General features: G+C 40.5%; 1 protein-coding gene across 1 annotated transcript; it reads right to left on the reverse strand.

Moving 5' to 3' along the window:
* On the reverse strand, positions 1 to 18,485 carry adgrf3b (adhesion G protein-coupled receptor F3b). The gene is made up of 15 exons (XM_061705091.1): positions 18,299 to 18,485; positions 14,340 to 14,495; positions 13,365 to 13,517; positions 12,312 to 12,373; positions 12,151 to 12,209; positions 11,907 to 12,031; positions 9,776 to 10,006; positions 8,731 to 8,955; positions 6,516 to 6,656; positions 6,198 to 6,385; positions 4,556 to 4,741; positions 1,230 to 2,534; positions 315 to 356; positions 192 to 221; positions 1 to 87 (listed from the first exon to the last, which is right to left on the reverse strand). The coding sequence occupies exons 1-15, from the start codon at positions 18,483 to 18,485 to the stop codon at positions 22 to 24; spliced, it is 3,156 nt and encodes a 1,051-aa protein (XP_061561075.1). The 3' UTR covers positions 1 to 21.
* Positions 18,486 to 18,913: the final 428 nt, after the last annotated feature.

Consider the following 18,913-nt stretch of genomic DNA (forward strand, 5'->3'; position numbering starts at 1 on the left):
AGCACGGGCTGTCCTCAAGACTCAAGACTTGCTTTTCATGCATGTGGTGGCTGTTTTAATGTTCTCAGGTCTTCTTTTTGAATACACCTGAGAATATAAGCAAAAAAGAGGTAAATGGTATATATATATATATATATATATATATGTTCCATTCCATGGCATAATTCAATTAATCAGATTTGTTCATGTACCGTTATGAGCTTTAACAGTTCCTCTCGAACCTGTCATTTGTGACACACACACGCACAAATTTTCAGGGACCCTTTGCATACCGATTCTGTAGGTTTACTCCTATTTAAATCAAATATACCAACCTTCTGCTCTGCAAAACAGCCTGACAGCAAAATGAAAACTCCCTGCAAGACAGTAAGAAATGACAATAAAATAAATATAAAACAACTAGATTGGTCGATGATATTATTTATCTTAGTGTTGCTTTTTGTGAATACATAACGTTAGCGAGCCTGTTTGTTGCCCTTTTAAAGGATTCCCTGTTTGTAAGAAGCATGTATTTGGGAGATGAACAGCACAACTCAGTTGAGTCCATGTAAAATATGTCAAATCATCACTGCACCACACTGCTTATTTTGGCATTCTCATTTCATTCATTTAATATTTAATTGATTTTACCATTCAAGTAATGTTGGACCACACGGACAAACTACAATTACGGTACAATATGTCAAACCTGTGAAGCTATGTGGACAGGGTTGGAGACGCTATCATTTGTGAGATGCATTAAGCGCTTTCCTTTTCAGACTAATCAAATCAAAATTGAACAAGAGATACCATTACTGGTCCATTTTGAGATCTCAAGTACTGTTACTCCACTGTGTACCCACCAGCGGGATTCAATTCAATTTGTTTTTTTAAATTCACAATTTAAAAAGGATAAACACACAATGCAAAATGACACTTTATTTCCCCGTTGCCTCCCAAGGTTTTTTTTGACCACAGTACTGGCCAGCTCACCCATGAAATGGTCAGTACTGATCCCTGGCCGATGGTCTGAAACCCAGAGGTTAACCAAACTTCACCGTCGGTCACATTTCAATGAGATGTCAATTAAGTTTAACTTTCGGGAAAACTCTGCACTGCTAATAGATGGTACGGTTTTGTGGTTACCAGAGGAAGCTTGAGATTTTAGAACCGGTTTTGATCACGAAAAGCATTAATTGGTACATTGGAGGAGTTAGTATTGTGGTTATGTTTGTGTGTGTTGAAAGTACCTGAAAGGAATTGAGGATGCAAAAACTGTAGTCCATAACAGTAAAAAGTAGTGTGTTGCGGTCCACCATGTACAAAAGGAATCCAGTTGTCCATGTTAGTCCAAACACTGGCGTCATAAAGAACACCACTTTGAGTATACTTTTGGCTGTCTCTTTGTGATCTGCCTTGCTGCCATCAGGGCCTGGAGTCTTCATCAGAGTGACAATGACAATCACCACACAACAGAGATTTGTAAAAGTAATGGTTCCAACTGGGAGGAGAAAAGAACACAAGGAGCCCTGCAAGGGTTTTTTAAAAACAAGCCAACAGTTTTCATCATAGTAATCCTGGTTGCTATATTTACAATACATGTAGGTGAATCCCACTATGAGCACTGGGCAGGCGTAGCCGACCATGCTGGAGAGAAACGTGAAAACCCTTTTTCTCAGTGGACTGAAAACAAAGATCAGATGGTGGACGAGCACAAAGCTCATACACTGCATCCAGCAAAAAGTGGCCAAGAAAAAGAGATGTTTGCAGACTGTCACAATGACGCACCATGGGGGATGTTTTGAGAGATTGATTATTGAGGAAACCAAGAAACTGCACTGGGCAAGCAAGAGGAATCCGGCAATATTCACCATGACTGTGTGATAAAAATAGGAAAGATTTGTTTTCACCACCGCTGACCACACCAGAAACTGACTCATAAGAAAGATGATCAAGGAGCAAATGGACACACTCAGACCTACTGTTGTAATTGTTGAAAGGGTTGCTGGAGATTTGCCACTGTTGAACCAGAGGGCGGAGAATGCGGTCAAGTGGTTGCACACACAGAGGGTGTTATTACCAGTGTCACGTTTTGCAGTGCATCCTTCCTCTGACCACCTCCCTGCGCTGTTCCAGAACACACACAAAGGTTTTCCGGAGTTCGGCTGCTCCTTGGCGAATTCCAAACTAATTTGCAGAAATGACTCTTCCTTGTTTTCCAGTGATGCAGATATTAAAATTGGAGATGGCACCATATTGGGGAAGTTGTTTAGTAATTTATCCGTCAGATTTTTCACACCAAGTATTTTTGATGATCCAGAGGTTTTGTTCATATTTATCATGATATTGAACATTGTCACTTCACAGTGACCACCTGGGCAGAGGTTGAGGGCTAAATTGTGAGTGATGAACCCTTCCTCACTGTTGATTTGGATGTTCTTCACCAAACCTTCCACAGACCTAAGAAAATGTGACGACATGTCATGAATAACAGGGGTGTTGTTGCCTCCATCCCAGGTTTGGTCCAACATATTACTTGCTGCATGTATGAAGTCCTGAAATACAAAAAATCAATGTTATATTTGAAACCATCTTAAAATTTAGTTTACAGTGTTTACGTCATTATCTAATAGTGCCTGTTAAATTTCCATTTCAAAGTAAGTCTACCTGAGAGAATTACCTGCACTGTACTTTTTTTTTTTTTTTTTTTTTGTCAGACTACATTTTAGAAGTATGTGAGGGATTGCTAGGTGTTCCCAAGCCAGTGGACAAACATAGGGTTTGGGTCTTCCTCTGGGCCTCCTTGCAATTGGACGTGCCTGGAACACCTCACCAGGGAGGTGTTTCGGACAACTAACCAACCTAACGAGATGCCTGAGCTACTTCATCTGGCTCTTATGTATGAGGAGCCATTGACTCTTCTCTGAGCCCCTCCCAGATGATCGACCTTCTTACCCTATTTCTAAAGGAGAGCCTGGACCCCTGGCCAAGGAAACTCATTTCTGCCACTTGATCCTGTGATCTTGCTCTTTCGGTTATTAGCACAGCTGGTGACCATAGGTGAGGGTGAGAACTTAGAAATTGCGAACTTGGCCCTTCGGCTCAGCTCCTTCTTCACCATGACAGACCGACAAGAGTCCACATCAATGCAGACACTTCACCGATCTACCTGTCAGTTTCCCGGTCCATTTCTCCCACACTCGTGAAGGAGACCCCAAGATACTGTACTTGAACTCCTCTACTTGCGGCAGGATCTCATCCCTGACATAGAGAGAGCAACTTCGTTACTTTCTGACAGAGGACCATGATTTTATATTTGGAGGTTCTAATTCTCATCCCAACAGCTTTAACAAGAGTTTGAAATTGTGGCATGATGAAGCCAACAGAAGCATGTCGTTTGGAAAAAGCAGAGACCTAATACTAAAGCCATCAAATCGGACCCCCTCAATGCCTCGGCTGCATCTATGAATTATGTCCATGTGCATGTGCACTTGGACATAACACATAACACATGGACTGTGTCCGCCTTGGTTTACGGAGCGAGATGCAAATGTAAATGTTTCTTCACTATCACGTTAAAATAAATCACTGCATTTGACTCACATAGCCTCAATTGCGACTCGTTCATGTCAATGAGCCAGTCACTAGATTCGGTTCGTTCGTGAATGTCACAACCCTTCACTTTTTTTTATCAAATTTGATACTGTAACACTTAACAATTCAGAACAAATTTGATTTAAATTGAAAGAAAACTAAGAATCAACAAAATAAAGTTCATTTGCAATTCTAATCATACCTAGCGTTTTTTAAACTCACCTTTAAGGTCTCCCACGACGTTATTTCTCTCTCCTATAGCTTCCATTTAAATCATTTATGCAAATGAGACTATGTTGTCATCTAGCAACTTCTAGCAACCTTTAGGACAAACAATAGCTACTTTTCTTACTGAGGAGATGGCAATACTGTCCCAGATGGACATGGTTGAATAAATGCCTTTCCCAAGTCTACAAAGCACATGTGGACTGGTTAGGCTAACTCCCTTGTCCCCTCTAGCAGCCTGCTTGGGGTGTAGAGATGGTCCACTGTTCCACAGCCAGGTTGAAAACCAGTTAGGCCGAGTCTGACACCCCTGTTTGGAATACACCCTCCGGTACCCCTTTTTAAAGAAAATCCTCAAAAGAGGCTGCCTTGTTGCTCTATAATATTTGTATATATATACAGTAGATACAGAGTAATAAGAACTGGGTGGCACGGTAGCACAACCTCACAGTTCGGAGGTTGTAAATTCAAATCCGGGCTCCTGTGGGGAGTTTGCATGTTCTCCCTGTGCCTGCGTGGGTTTTCTCCTACATTCCAAAAACATGCATGTTAGGTTTATTAAAGACTCCCAATTGTAGGTGTAAATGTGAGTGTGACTGATTGTGTATATGTGCCCTGCGATTGGTTGACAACCAGTTTAGGGTGTACCCTGTTTCTCGCCCAAAGTCACCTGGGATAGGTTCCAGCACAACCGCCACCCCAGTGATGATAAGTGGTACAAAGGTTGGATGGATAATGAGAACTGAAGAGGGCTTACCGGTAAAACACTATTCTGTAGGGTATTGCTTTCTGACGCATTAGCCATCAACTCAAGAATGCGGATAGATACAGTAAGGTCAGCCATCCTGCCACTTGAGTTTGAATGCAACATAGAACTGTTCCGAAGACCTTTAAAAATAGCCACAGCCGCCTCTGGAGTTGCCCCTTGTCCTGTCATGAAGTTCTAGAAATATGAAAAACTGTCATTAGGCTTTACTGTATGTTTGTCATGTCTGTCGGTGTTCAGTCCCTCCTCCCATTATGTGCATACCTGATCCTTCCCACAACGGTCTTGTCACTCCCCATTACCTTGTGTATTTAACCCCTTGTCTCGTCCCCAGATTGTTGTAGCTTGTCGTCACATTCCATCACTCCTGTCTATTGCCAGGAACCCGTGAGATCTGACCCTGTTTGTTTCTCAGTCTTGCTTTTTGTCTCACATTGCCTTTGCCTTGAGTTTTGCATTTGGGTTGTATCTCTGGTACTGTTCATGATATTGTTTATAAACTACGTATCTTTGTACTTTTTGTAATGTGCTTTCGTAGATTTTTGTCCCCTGTTGATTTGGCTAAGATTAAATTAATTGCGGTGTGAACAATTTCATCTTTTATTTGCAGATGCACTCTCAAAAGAGGCAGTTTCTGTGTTTCAACTCATTTTTATTTTCTATAATGAAATAAATAAAAGAGTGCTCACTGGCTAATATAGTGAGTAATATAGACATTCTGTAAAAATACATTTGGTTTATTGCTCTCTTTTGTGTCTGTAAAAAATAACCGTCCATAGCCTCTTGCTTTTTTAAAGGGAACCCACACCTGTATTGTGTACGACACTAAGAGTGTTAATTCAACAGGAGTAACCTTAAAGGGGTCATATTTTGATTAAAATTTTTTTTCCTTGTTTGGGTCTATGGAGTGCCTGCCCATCTATCAATTATGAAATAAAACAACCAAGTACTGCCAATCTTTAGTTTTCTCCCCATTTTCAAAAATATGTTTTGAAATTTGGCCCAATATTTTATTTGTGTTTGGTGATGTCCACCACATGTGGCACATTATTATTAATTTTACATTTCGTCCTATTCATACATTTGTTACCTTTTGGAATTTCCCTTTTAAACAATTCCCCATTAGTAAGGAACCTGTATTTGCGGGATGAGCATAAGTACTAAGCTGAGCCCAAGTAAAATGTGCAAAATCTTCACTGCTGATGCCAAACTGCTTGTTTTGATGTTGTCAGTGCAGATGTGTGCACTAATTGGCTAGTGTAATTCGGCGGCTCAGTGAGGAAGTACTGCCTACATGAGTAAAGAAGACCATTTCTTTGGTTTTTTTCCTGCTCACTTTTCTCTTCAGACTAGGCTTTCTGAGAATAAATAACCGCTTGTTTAATCGCGACGCCCTGCTTCACCACTGGTTTTGATGATAACGAAAGTCCATTAGCCCTGTTAGAACAGGCGGTGAATAGCAATTTGTTTCCTTGAGACAGAACCCCCTCCCCAACTGCATGCAAATGCATGATAAGTGTGCTGTAATTTTTTTTCTTTACTGTATTTTAACTGAAAAATGTGAGCAACCTTTTATTAAGGCACCTGGGTATTCAATTGTGTGGGGGGGGGGGGGGGGGGGGGAATGCTGTACCTCTGCTGCTCTTGAAAGGTTAAACAAATGGCAGCTGACACATTTGGAGACCACTGACTGCCACTTGTTTCCTGTGCAAGTGCGCGTCTCGTAGCCAACCCTGCCTTCTGGACATGTTTGCTTAATCACTGTGTCTCCACTTGGGGTCTTTGGCCACAAATCATCTTCTTTGCAGAATTTGTCACCCTCTTGGAGGAAATAGAAGAATTGAGTATGACTACAAATAAGCATTGTTACGATAATTAAGAATTGTGAAAAAAATAAAATAAAAAAATCTGTCAGGTAGAAAGAATCATTGTCAACTCTAATGTTTTGTACCGTAAATTACTGGAATGTCCAGTCTTGCAGTTTTTTCTTGATCCTTGTTGTTTTTAAAGGTGACAGTCACATAATGTGCTTCAGTTGTTTTCTTGCAGCTGATTACAACTTTGAAATAGTAGCCTAATGAATCCGCAGCAGCTGTAAACAAAAACATGTCTGTTTCAGGATGATGTTTGAGGTTGTGGTTTAGTGCGTATAAATTGCAAGTACGAGGGACAGTCAAACAGTAATGAGCCCGATTTTAATTAACCAACTAATAATTGATTTTTTTGTTTTCAGAAATGTTCACGGTTCATAGTTTAAAAACTTGTTTGAAGGTTTATTTCTTTTAAAAAAAAAAGTTTGTTTCAGCCTGTCCTCTCTTTCAGCTGTTTTGGAAACGATGTCATTGTTGGATGCTTGTCAGAGGCAAAGAGCTGGGATTGAATTTCTTGCTTTGGAAGGGGAACCATCACTAAACATTTTCTAAAGGTTGCAAAATGTGTATGGGGAAGCTGCTATAGGCTACAGCACAGTGAAAAAGTGGGTGTGTAGAAACAAGGGCGAAGAACAAGAGCCTGCTTTGAGTGACTGTCGTGACAATCAAAGGAGCGACAGACGATCTTCAGCGGTTAATCCTGGCAATAGCGCTACGGTCGAGGTACTGATCAGAGAAGATTGTAATGTCATCGTTGATGACATCGGTGAATTTTCTGGGAAGAAGCCACGGAAGTGCTACAAAAATCATGAAAGAAAGATTTGCGCCAAGTGGGTTCCCAGACAACTCACAGATGCACACAAGGAGACACATTTTGAAGCTTGTTTGGAGCTTCTTGAGTGTCACAAAGGTGATTAATCTTTTCTCAAGTGTATGGTGACTGGGGATGAGACATGGGCTCATCACTAAAGAGCATCCATGACATAGTGTCACTCTACATCCCCAAGAACAAAGTTCACAAGTCAGTAACCACCTGGAAAAGTAACGGTGACAGTGTTTTGGGATGTGGACCGCTGAAGATGGCTTTGCCTACCTTTTGAAAATGTGTAGTGGTGGTACCCCTTTCTAAAGCAGGAAATTTAATCACAGCTCTGTGCTTCTTACGGGTATCCAACAATGACATCATTTCCAAAATGGCTGACAGGAAGAGGACAGGGTCAAACAAAGCTTTTTTTCTTTTTCTCTTTGCCAAATAAGCATTTGAACAAATATTTAAAGCATAAACTGTGAACATTTTAGGGGGGGATAAAATGCAATTATTTGTAGGTTAAATTAAATTGGGCTCATTACTTTTTGACTGCCCCTCGTACGATGCAGTCCCAATAAAGAGATGATATGTGTGCAGCAACCACCAGAAGGGCAAAGCAATTCATTGAGGCCAAACTTGTTTTCTCCCTAAATGGGATGCAGAAAAAAACAAGCAAACATCCGCAAAACTGTTTCAATAACCTTCAATAAGGAAGCGAAACGTGTAGTAACTCCGCGTAAAAAGAGAATTGTGAAAATGGAAGCTGCACTGGCATTGTGGATTGCAGGGAAAAGACAGTGAGTTTGGACACTAATATCAGGACAAAGTAAATGTTAATTACTGTATAAGGTTTTATAATTAAAGTAAATACGCGTACTGTTATAATCTTTGTCACAAATATGTAAAGTATAAATACTGTTTACATATTTTAAACATTCTGCTACCCACATACACATCCCCGAAAATTCCTCGGGGGGGGGGGGCAAATCCTACTTCGCGGTTTTTCACCTTTCGCGGGGGGTTCTGGTCCCCACTAACCGCGAAAAATGAGGGAACACTGTAATAGCTTTTTGTCCTAAACCGGACCAGATTTCACAGTAAATTTGTGACGACATCCTCATTACTTCAGTATACCGCCTTTTGGTGACATTATTGTTTGGTGCTGTGCCACAAGATTTATAAATAAATGTTGGGAGCCACTGCTTTCAACCATAATTTACCAAAGCAGCAGGTAGGCACGGTAAATTGCTGTGCTTCGCCTGGTGTGGCTAAAAAAACTTGGAACATTTGTTGAAAGTATGCTTTCTTTAATAATTTATTCCTTATGCATAGATACTGAATGAAACATAATCAAATGTCCATCTATAGCTAAGATCAGAATCTCTTGTGGTGTCAATGTTATCATTATCATTTGTGATGTTTTTGTGATGCAGCTAAAAAGAAGAAAAGAAGTGAAAAGTTGCCGTGATTGTTTATGCTTGCCTTACATTGCATTTCATTTCCACCTTTGTAGCTCCACCGCACTTCATAGTTGTCATTGTCGTTGTAGACAGTGGCAGTTATGTCTACTGTCACATTTGCAGCTCTGTTAGAGCAGGCCACCGTAACAGGTTTGGCTGTCATGAAGATATGCTCAGGCAGGGGCGCCACTCTTAGTTCTGTCGTTGCTGTATGCCTGATTGACCCACTGGAGAATTCACATTCATAGGTGCCTGCATCAAACGTAGGGAACACTTAGAATATGTCACGATAGTGACTACACACACATTTGCAATTTGTTATACTAGAAAAGACTCAACAACAAAACATGCTTTTTTTTTTTTTTGTAGGACAAATTATACACTGCTACATATATATATATATATATATATAAAAAAAAGAGCATCATTGCAATGTCGTTTCAAGTCAGTCCCTGCATGAGGAAGGCATTAAGATCATTCACTGGTCTGCTTGTTCTCCAGACCTGAATCTGATCAAACACATCTGCGCCACCATTTGTTGCTAAATCCCATTCCACCGCCATGCACAGCAGACTGTTCAGGAGCTGACTGATGCTGATCCAGAAGTAAGCCCAGATGTAGCAGGGAGTGCACACAGGCACACAGCTGCCATACAAACTACTGACCCATATGATTAGTTGTCTTTAGGACATTCACCAGAAATTGGATCAGCCTGCTCTCACCCCCCCCCCCCCAACTCTGATATTGAGTATGATTCAGAATCCAGCTCTCAATGGGTTAATGTTTTGGGTTGGCGTTGATTGTGCTAAAATGATTTCGTTATGAATTACGCTATGTAATCAATCATCAATAAATCATTTTTCAACTGGAATATTTGATTCATTTGGATCTGGGAGGGCGTTGATTTATTTTTTGAGCAGTGAATAATATGGCAGAATATTATAAAATGGAGTTATATTCATGACCCAATAATTTGACAACATGGTTTCTTATAGAAAACACAAAGTGAATGGGAATTATTTTAATCTACCAGAGGTTAATGACATTATCAGTAAACAATCTCTAAACTCACCTGTCCAAACGCTTGTTAAATTATGAAGGGTCACAATGGTGCAAGATTTGTATTCTTTTGTGGCACAGCTGGAGTCCAGTTTCACCACACTGCCGTTATATAGCTCCAGGCACTCATCCATTCTGGTGATTTTCCAGCCAGAGCTGCTCGATGCCTCCTCGAACGTGCATTTCAGTGTTGACTCAGACATGTAAGGTACGGAAGGTTCTGTTGACTCTATGGTGACCAAGCCTATGTAAGAAAGAAAATACATTAATGTATGAAATATAGTAGCTGACGACAGACTAGCTACAGATTAAGATAAAGATTCTAATCTAATTCTAAAATGTCCAGATCAAGAAAATTTCTTGAAGCAAAAGTCTGGAAGATAATTACATGTCTATTTAATGTGATATATATTTAAAGCCTGCCTAGTTGACTACATCTGCTTGTAATACATACCTCAGTCAAGTCCAAAAACCTTTTGTTATTTATTATTGTCAAATAACACAGAACGAAGCAAATATGCATGACTGCTGGTATGTACAGTTGTGCTTATAAATTGAGATAACCTGGCAGAATTTGTTTTAATAAAAATATGACTGATGACTGAACAAGAACCATCATTATTTTCTTTATGGTTATGTTCTGTTTAATGATTGTGCTTTTTCTAAAATCCCATTTAAAATCAAATTAAACTTGTTTCTCCTGGTCCTTCATGTTTCCGTTAAAGAATTGCGCACATCTTACAAATTCTGCCTGGATGATCAAACAACTGTGTGTTCTGTCCTTTGCCAAATAAAAGTAGGGCTGTCCATTTCAAAATAAGAGCAAGTAAATAAAAAGAGAAAGTTATACTTGTTCAAATCAAGTGCTTAACTTTCCCATTTTCTGTTTGGCATCTTAATTGTGAGGTCTCAAACAATTTTACATATTTTAATTGAGCAAATCTTAACAAACGAGCCGTTTTAGAGGATATGTTTGTTCAAAGCCTTTATTTTTGTTTCATAATGGCCTTTCTCTGTTTTTAAATGACTTCCACGCCATGTCTCTTTCTCTCTCCCCTGCTACGTTTCTCCTCATCTCAGCCTGGACTGCGCACAGTCCGTGAATACCGCCTGAAGTCTGATTTGATTGGCTGAGGGAGGTGGCTGTACTCGCAAGTGATTGGTCGGTACGGTTTCCACACAACACTCAGCCTCGCGCTGTTCTATCTAACATATGCGCATGAATTGATGCAGCTTGCTTGGATGAAATGTCTTAAAGACGATCGATTCAACGCCCTGAGGATAAGCGTTTTAAAAATGGATGTTTTGGTCCGTCCTATGGGAGGGGCCTATGGGATAGATAAGGCGTTGTGGAAAACGTATGGTTTTTAATGCACTACAAGTTTGATGATTAAAAAAAAAAATTTGTGCCAACACAGCGGCACGGTGGACGACTGGTTAGAGCGTCAGCCTCACAGTTCTGAGGACCCGGGTTCAATCCCCCGGTCCCGCCCACATCCCAAAAACACGCATTAATTGGAGACTCTATTTTGCCCGTAGGTGTGAATGTGAGTGCGAATGGTTGTTTGTTCCTATGTGCCCTGCGATTGGCTGGCAACCAGTTCAGGGTGTACCCCGCCTCCTGCCCGATGACAGCTGGGAATAGGCTCCAGCACGCCCGCGACCCTAGTGAGGAGAAGCGGCTCAGAAAATGGATGGATGGATGTGCCAACACAACCCAGTGTTGCCCCTTTCGATGATATTAGGGGACACTTGGTCAGTCTCTGCTGTCCACCGGGGCTCGAGGTGCTCAGGAACAAATATCACCAAAGAGATAAGTGATGGTCTCCTTTGTTGTTGACACTTGGGGAAAAAGAGCAATTTAACCTCTGCCGAATTGATTGTCTTGACATCCTTTAACTAAGTTTCTTTCTCTCTCTCTCTCTCTCTCTCTCTCTCTCTCTCTCTCTCTCTCACACACACACACACACAAAAATAATTGGGTTAGATGTAAAAAATCGGTATGAGTGTATCCCACTTTAGCAATTTTGGAAAACGGAAGCGGTCTCTTTCCAGAACGTGACTTCAACAAACTCTTGCAAACATAATAAAACATACTGTAAATCAGCATCGTACGAAAAAATCTAAATCAAACTTTGACTTGCCTACAGAGTTGATACTGAAAACAGCTCCGAGACTGGCTTCCAAAGTAGACACAATGCCTTGGAGTAGAGACATTTCAAATTTGACGCTAAGATCCACCTCAAAGTCCACAGTACGGTTGGACAGCCTTGAAGGTTGAGAATAGCCCAAAATCAAACAATTGGTGATACCAGCAAATCTTTCATTTTAAGATGACTCAGAAGAAAACTGTGCTTACTAATATTCATATTTCAATTGATTTAATACCTCAGGCCAGTAATGTTCAGGTGTTCAAAACCATTAAGTCCTCGAAAGGCAGTTTCAAGCTTTAAAAAAAAAAAAAAAAAAAAACAGTAAGAATTGTGCTTAATTTGATATGAAGAAACATTCATTGGTAATACAAAGAAATCAATTAAAAAATGGTATACCTGTTCAGTTTTGTTTGAATCCCATGTGGTTCTGTTCAGTGTTGAAGTTCCACTGAGGTGAACTGTTGAGATGACAAGCAGGATTTTGTTCAGTTCTTCTGACATCACCATCATCATTTTCTTAAAGGATCCCTGCAAACACTGACTGGTTTCTTGACTTTTTTTTTTTTTTTTTTACAAGGCAGTTAAAGGTTTTATGAGGGCCGCAGTTTGATACTGAAACTAATTCATTCGTCATACATCTATTGCAAAGGAAAAACAAATATTTGGTATTATTGATTTGCCTTGCCCATTGTCTCACAAAACGGAGAAGTTTAGGCATGATCTTGCCTTTACCACATTGCTTTGTTGATCTCATTGAGCTAATAGGGTGGAGAACATTTGGAAGAAACCTAAAGCAAGTGTCACGGGTGTGTGTTCTGGTCTTCCCCCTGTCTCGTACACACCTGCTCCTGAGAGCATCTTCCCCACCTGTGCCTCGTTTACCCTAATTACCCCATGCATTTAACCTCCTGTCTCATTCTTTCCGGTCGCCAGTTCGTTGTACCTTGTTGTCACGTTCCAGCAGTCCTTGCTTCCACGTCACCGACTCATAGTAAAACTAGACCCTGTTCTAATTTTTGACCGTGCCTCTTTGCCTCACGTTTTTTGGATACTGTTGCCTTTTCGGATTGCCTGCCTGTGTACCGACCTCTGCTCGTATATTAAACCTCTTTTTTTGAATCTGTTCATCTGTATTGGAGTCGTCCATTTTGGGTCCTGTCCTCTCTTCCGTTCATGACAGGAAGCACTCTATCCTCTTCTTATTTAGAGCTGTGATTTGATGTATTTTAATTGGATAAACATAACTTATTGTATCAAATATTTATATTTGAGTCAGCTAGGAGTGTGATTAATTAATTAGACGAATTGTCAGGGCTGCTGTTTCAGCACCCTGAGTACAGACCTTGTGTGTGTACGTGCATGTGAGAGTGAAACTTGCAACCTGAATCGGGACAATAATTGATAACATGGTTTTTTTTTAATCGAGTCCCGCCTCCAGTAATCTGTTACCTTGGACCTTGGTGATGCAGACTGGTGTGATTGTCAACACATTGTGCTTGCATATACTTTCATTACAGCAGCTGAAGTTGTAGCACACTTCATTGCTCCAAATGTAGCCATCAGAACACTTGCAAGAGTAATCATCTCCAAAAATTTTACAATCTAGAATAAGAAACACATGTTGCGTTGGGACATAATGGGCTGTATAAGACACAAAATGTAAAAGATGCAATTATCTCTAAGAAGATTATTATTTTTTTCCCTATCCTAGTGGCAACTAATTTACAGTGCTGTGAAAAAGTATTTGCCCCTTTTCTGAAATTAATGTTTTTTGCATAGCTTGCACATTTGAATGACTAAGATCATCAAACAAAATTAAATATCACACAAAGATAAAACAAGTTAAAATAAAATGCAATGTTATTGTTATATATTTTTTTATTATTGGAAAATTGAATCGTGGCATTTTGTTGCAGGTTATAGAATTTTTTTGGCCCACTTCAGTTTGTCAAACAGATTGTATTTCAGTGATTTCCTGGATGAGCAGGCCTTGAGGTAATCAGGCTTGGGTGTGGTCAGTGAAAATAAATTCGGCTTTCCCCCAAAAATTTATTAGCCACAGTTAATCCATGATTTTAAATGGGGCAATTCCCCCCCCCCACACACACACAGGGCCAGTTTGCTTTGAATAGTTTTTTCCTTAATAAATAAAATCACCATTTAAAAACTTCATTTTAAGTTTACTTGTGTTATCTTTGTCTGATGATTACAGTTGTTTGATTTTAAACAAAGTGGGGAGTCTGGAAAAAAAATCATTTGAAAAGGGGAAAAATACTTTTTCACGGCACTGTATATATTCTTCCAACTGATGTTGGTTCCTCATTCCAACAACATTGGTGAGCATGTGGAACTTGATTGCAATAGTCTCGGTTCTCCCTTGCTGGACGACGGAACAACCTAATCAGTCATTTGCATGTGATGTACCTGCAACCAGTCCACTGTCAACAAGCGTCACTGTGTGGAAAGTTCCACTGGCATCTTGCACCTGGAGATTGGGTACCGTGTCAAAGAGTGACAGGATGGTCTGCGCTTGTACTGTGACATTACTTTCCACCAAAAGTTCAGCAATGTAGGCCGTTCCTAGAAAAATATTAGTAACATCTTTGGTCTTTACAGTATTTCCATCCATCCATTTTCTGAGCCACTTCTCCTCACTAGGGTCGCGGGCGTGCTGGAGCCTATCCCAGCTATCATCGGGCAGGAGGCGGGGTACACCCTGAACTGGTTGCCAGCCAATCGCAGGGCACATAGAAACAAACAACCATTTGCACTCATGCCTACGGGCAATTTAGAGTCTCCAATTAATGCATGTTTTTGGGATGTGGGAGGAAACCAGAGTGCCCGGAGAAAACCCACGCAGGCACGGGGAGAACATGCAAACTCCACACAGGCGGGGCCGGGGATTGAACCCGGGTCCTCAGAACTGTGAGGCTGGCGCTCTAACCAGTCGTCCACCGTGCCGCCTACAGGGTTTCCATATATACAAAATATATGCATTAAATTCCATCAATGATGTAGACCCTTTTGAATCCATAATATCCAAATGTAGTTGTTTCAAATTTGAGAGTCAGGTAAATCTCATTTAAAAAAAAAAAAAGGAAAAAAAAAGAAAACAGTACACTTTGTATTCGTCAATGAAAAGAGTGCGACTGAATGAGTCTGCTATTGTAGTTGATTTACCAGTACTGACTGAGTCAATATTAATGTCAAGTTAGTATGTTAAATTAGCAGGTCAAGTGTCTTTTTGTCAGTTGCAAAAGCATGTTGCTTCCAGCTCCCTCTAAGCTCCAACAGTCCACAAATATTCATGTTCATTAAAGTTGGATTTACAATGCATTATTCAAATGACAAAAATATAATTTGTTTTATCCCATGTGGCACAATTCAGATATGCATCATTGCAGCGTAAATAGAAAAACAAACAAACATGAAATTGGAGTTCTTCGGCTCGTGATCAGGCCTCTTCCAAATTAGGATAACAACGTGATATGTATTGGATACAGCGGCTGAAATAAGTATTTGACAAGTCACAATTCTTCTCACTGCATATACTTCCAAAGGTCCTATTGAAGGTGCTATTGACCTGAAAATTTCACCAGATGTTGGGAATAACTAACCCGAGTAATCCATACATACAAAGAAAGTAGAACAAATAAACTCAGAAATTAAGTTGTGTAAAAATGTGAAACGACACAGGGAAAAAGTATTGAACCCGAAAACTGGTATTTATTTAATACTTTGTACAAAAGCCTTTGTTTGCAATGACCGGTTCAAGATGCCTCCTGTATGGAGAAACTCGTCGCAACATTGCTCTGGTCAGATTTTGACCTATTCCTCCAGACAAGCTGTCTTCAATTCTTGAAGGTTCCGTGGGCTTCTTTTATGGACCTTGAATTTAGTTAATCTTCATTTGCACTGGCAACGGTTTGGTTTGCTTTTTAATTATTGATAGATTTTATGTTGTCTTGGCTTCCCATGCCTTTTTGCACTTCCCTTTCTTCCCTTTTCCCTGTGTCGTTTCACATTTGTAAGCACAGCTTAATTTCTGATCTTATTTGTTCTACATTTTTGTATGTGTGGAGTACTTGGTTTGTTCTCAACATCTGGTGAAATCTTCACGTCACTAGCACCTTTGGAAGTATATTTAGTGAGAAAAAATGGCTGTATCTGCCAATGTGAGTGCACCGTAAACGCAACGATGGTGCACCGTAAACGCAAAGATGGTGTACCCTCAAAATACACACCCGTGCGTGCCCAAAGAACACAAGTAAACACATCAAAAAACATAGTCTGTAAATCTAAACTGCAGCGTGAGTATAGACAATTAATGGTCTAAATATAGTACATTAGAGCTGTATCAATTATAAAATAAGCAGATAAATTGTGGCTAGCAGCACTAGAAATATTCAGTCATACTGGCTTGGACGTCGCCCAGGTCAACAAGGTCGGCGCCAGGTGTTGGTGAAAAAGGACACTCTGGTAAGAAATAAATCCAGCTTTATAATAACCTAGGTGTATGACAGTATGACCAGTTAAGAATGACTAGAGGAAAATTGTAGAAGTAGTTATACATACCAACAGCATAAGCCTGCAAATCATAAGAACAGTCAATAAATTTAGACATTGGTAAATCTTATTTGTTTTGCAGGTATTAAAGAACAACTATAATCAAATAACTTTTACATTTGTTGTCATTCTAATGCATACAAAATGTAACTTTTGCTTTCCTGAAAACATGTAGTCCTCAATTGTGGAGATATAGCATTCAATTGTTTTTCATCATTGTAGTTTTCCTGATTTTCCTGGGTGTGGGTAAAACGGTGCTGAGTGGTTCGCTCATTATTGTGGATGGTTTTAACAGGAAAATTAAATTGGTACTTGACACGTTAGTTCCACTAAAGACAAATAAACTTCAAATCCCACCCCGCTTTTTCTAATCAATAAATGATTAGAAAACTAATCATTTATTCTGTACCGCGTATCCTCACTAGGGTCACGTCTGTGCTGGAGCCGATCCCAGCTGACTTTAGGGTAAAGGCGGGGTACACCCAGAATTGGTCACTAGCCAGTCGCAGGGCACATATAGACAAACAACCATTCACATCTACAAACAATTTAAGAGACCTCAAGTAATCTACCATGGATGTTTTTGGAATGTGGGAGGAAGCTGGAGTACCCGGAGAAAATCCATGCGGGCGGTAATGACAGCTTGATTTTTTTAATTTTTATTTTTTTCGAATTTGAAGCGTCATTTGGTAACTCTTCTTTGCGGACTGTCAAATTTACACAAAATATTGATTTCACTTTATAAGGACTTTAAATTGACAGTAATTTAAGTTCATGCAAGAGTAAACACCAGAAATAATGACACAATACAATGTGAACTATCATTACCTGATAGTACATGTATAAAGTTCCCATCAGGTACACAAACATGGTGTGAAACATTGTGTTCCTAGAGGGAAAATATCACCGTTAGATGAACAATAATCAGAATCATTTTTATTTGCCAAGTATGTCAAAAACATACAAGGAATTTGTCTCCAGTAGTTGGAGCTGCTCTAGTACGACAACAGACAGCCATCAGAATCATCTTTATTTGCCAAGTATGTCAAAAACAAACAAGGAATTTGTCTCTGGTAGTTGGATCTGCTCTAGTACGACAACAGACAGTCAATTGATAGAGAACACTTTTGAGACATAACAACAAAGTCACTGAGCAATAAAAGGGTACCAGTATTTTGGTCATGCCGGTACAATTTTTTAATTTTTAATTTTTTGACAATTGTGCAAAATGATGCAGAGTCCTCAAGCAATTAGAGGAGTTTGAAATGACTGACAGAACAATAGTCGGGTGCAGTGACCATTGTCCAAGTGGTGCAGAGACTTCAAGAAATGTATGCAGTTTTAAGTGATGAGTCGTGCGATAATCTGGGACAATGTCAATTGTGCAAATGGTACAGATACTTCTTCAAGCACATGAGTGGCCAGTATTGGTCAACAACAGATATGCAAGTAGTGCAGGTTGGTGAGACTACTGCAGTGAGTGCACGGGTAATGTATAATTGGCCTGATAGAGATGTGACAACAATCTCAAGATAAAACAATTGGCAGCATGTTACAAGAGGGAAGGAGCTGGAAGAGGTGGTGACCGGGTTGTGGCAGGTCCAAGAGGATTTTGCATGCTCTTGTCTTAGTTCTGGCAGCGTGACAGTCCTCAAGGGTGGGTAGGGTACCGGCAATCTTTTCAGCAGTTTTGATTGTCCGTTTCAGTCGCAGTTTGTCCTTTTTTGTGGCAGCACCAAACCAGACTGTGATGGATGTACACAGGACTGATTCGATGAATCCTGTGTAGAACTGCCTCAACAGCTCCTGTGGCAGGCCATGCTTCCTCAGAAGCCTCAGGAAGTACATGCTGTGAAGGGCCTTTTTGCGGATGGAGTTGCTGTTGGTCTCCCACTCTCCGAGAGTGTATTTTCCAGGAACTTGAAGGTCTTGGCGGTTGACACAGGGCAGTTGTAGCGAAGAATGCCTCCTGAAGTCCATGATCATCTCTACAGTCTTGAGCATGGTCAGCTTCAGGTTGTGTCGGCCTCACCAAAACTTCAGCAACTCCACTTCCTGTCGATATGCAGACTCGTCAGCATCTGATGAGGCCGATGACTGTGCTGTCATCTGCAAACTTCAGGAATTTGACAGCCGGGTGTGTTGAGGTGCAGTCGTTCGTGTAGAGAGGGAAGAGCAGCGGAGCGAGGACACATCCTTGGAGCGTCCCAGTGCTAATGGTGCATGTGGATATGGTGGTGTCCCCCAGCCTCACCTGTTGTGTCCTGCCTGTCAGGAAGCTGCCAGCTGAAGTCCGCGAACAGGATCCTTGCATAGGTCCCCGGGCCGTCGAGGTGTTCTAGTATGAAGTCCACTCCCATGTTGACTCCGTCATCCACAGACCTGTTTGCTTGGTAGGCAAACTGCAGGGGTTCCAGCAGGGGAGCTGTGAT

The sequence above is a fragment of the Phycodurus eques genome, chromosome 18 (assembly GCF_024500275.1).
Source record: "Phycodurus eques isolate BA_2022a chromosome 18, UOR_Pequ_1.1, whole genome shotgun sequence".
Classification (NCBI taxonomy): domain Eukaryota; kingdom Metazoa; phylum Chordata; class Actinopteri; order Syngnathiformes; family Syngnathidae; genus Phycodurus; species Phycodurus eques.

Coding starts and splice junctions, on each gene's coding strand:
- adgrf3b (XM_061705091.1), bottom strand. CDS start 18,485: ATGCTCAAGACTGTAGAGATGATCATGGACTTCAGGAGGCATTCTTCG. Junction 12,032..12,150: donor CTGAACATTACTGGCCTGAG/GTATTAAATCAA, acceptor TCAACCTTCAAG/GCTGTCCAACCGTACTGTGG. Junction 357..1,229: donor GCATCCTCAATTCCTTTCAG/GTACTTTCAACA, acceptor ACTGTCTTGCAG/GGAGTTTTCATTTTGCTGTC.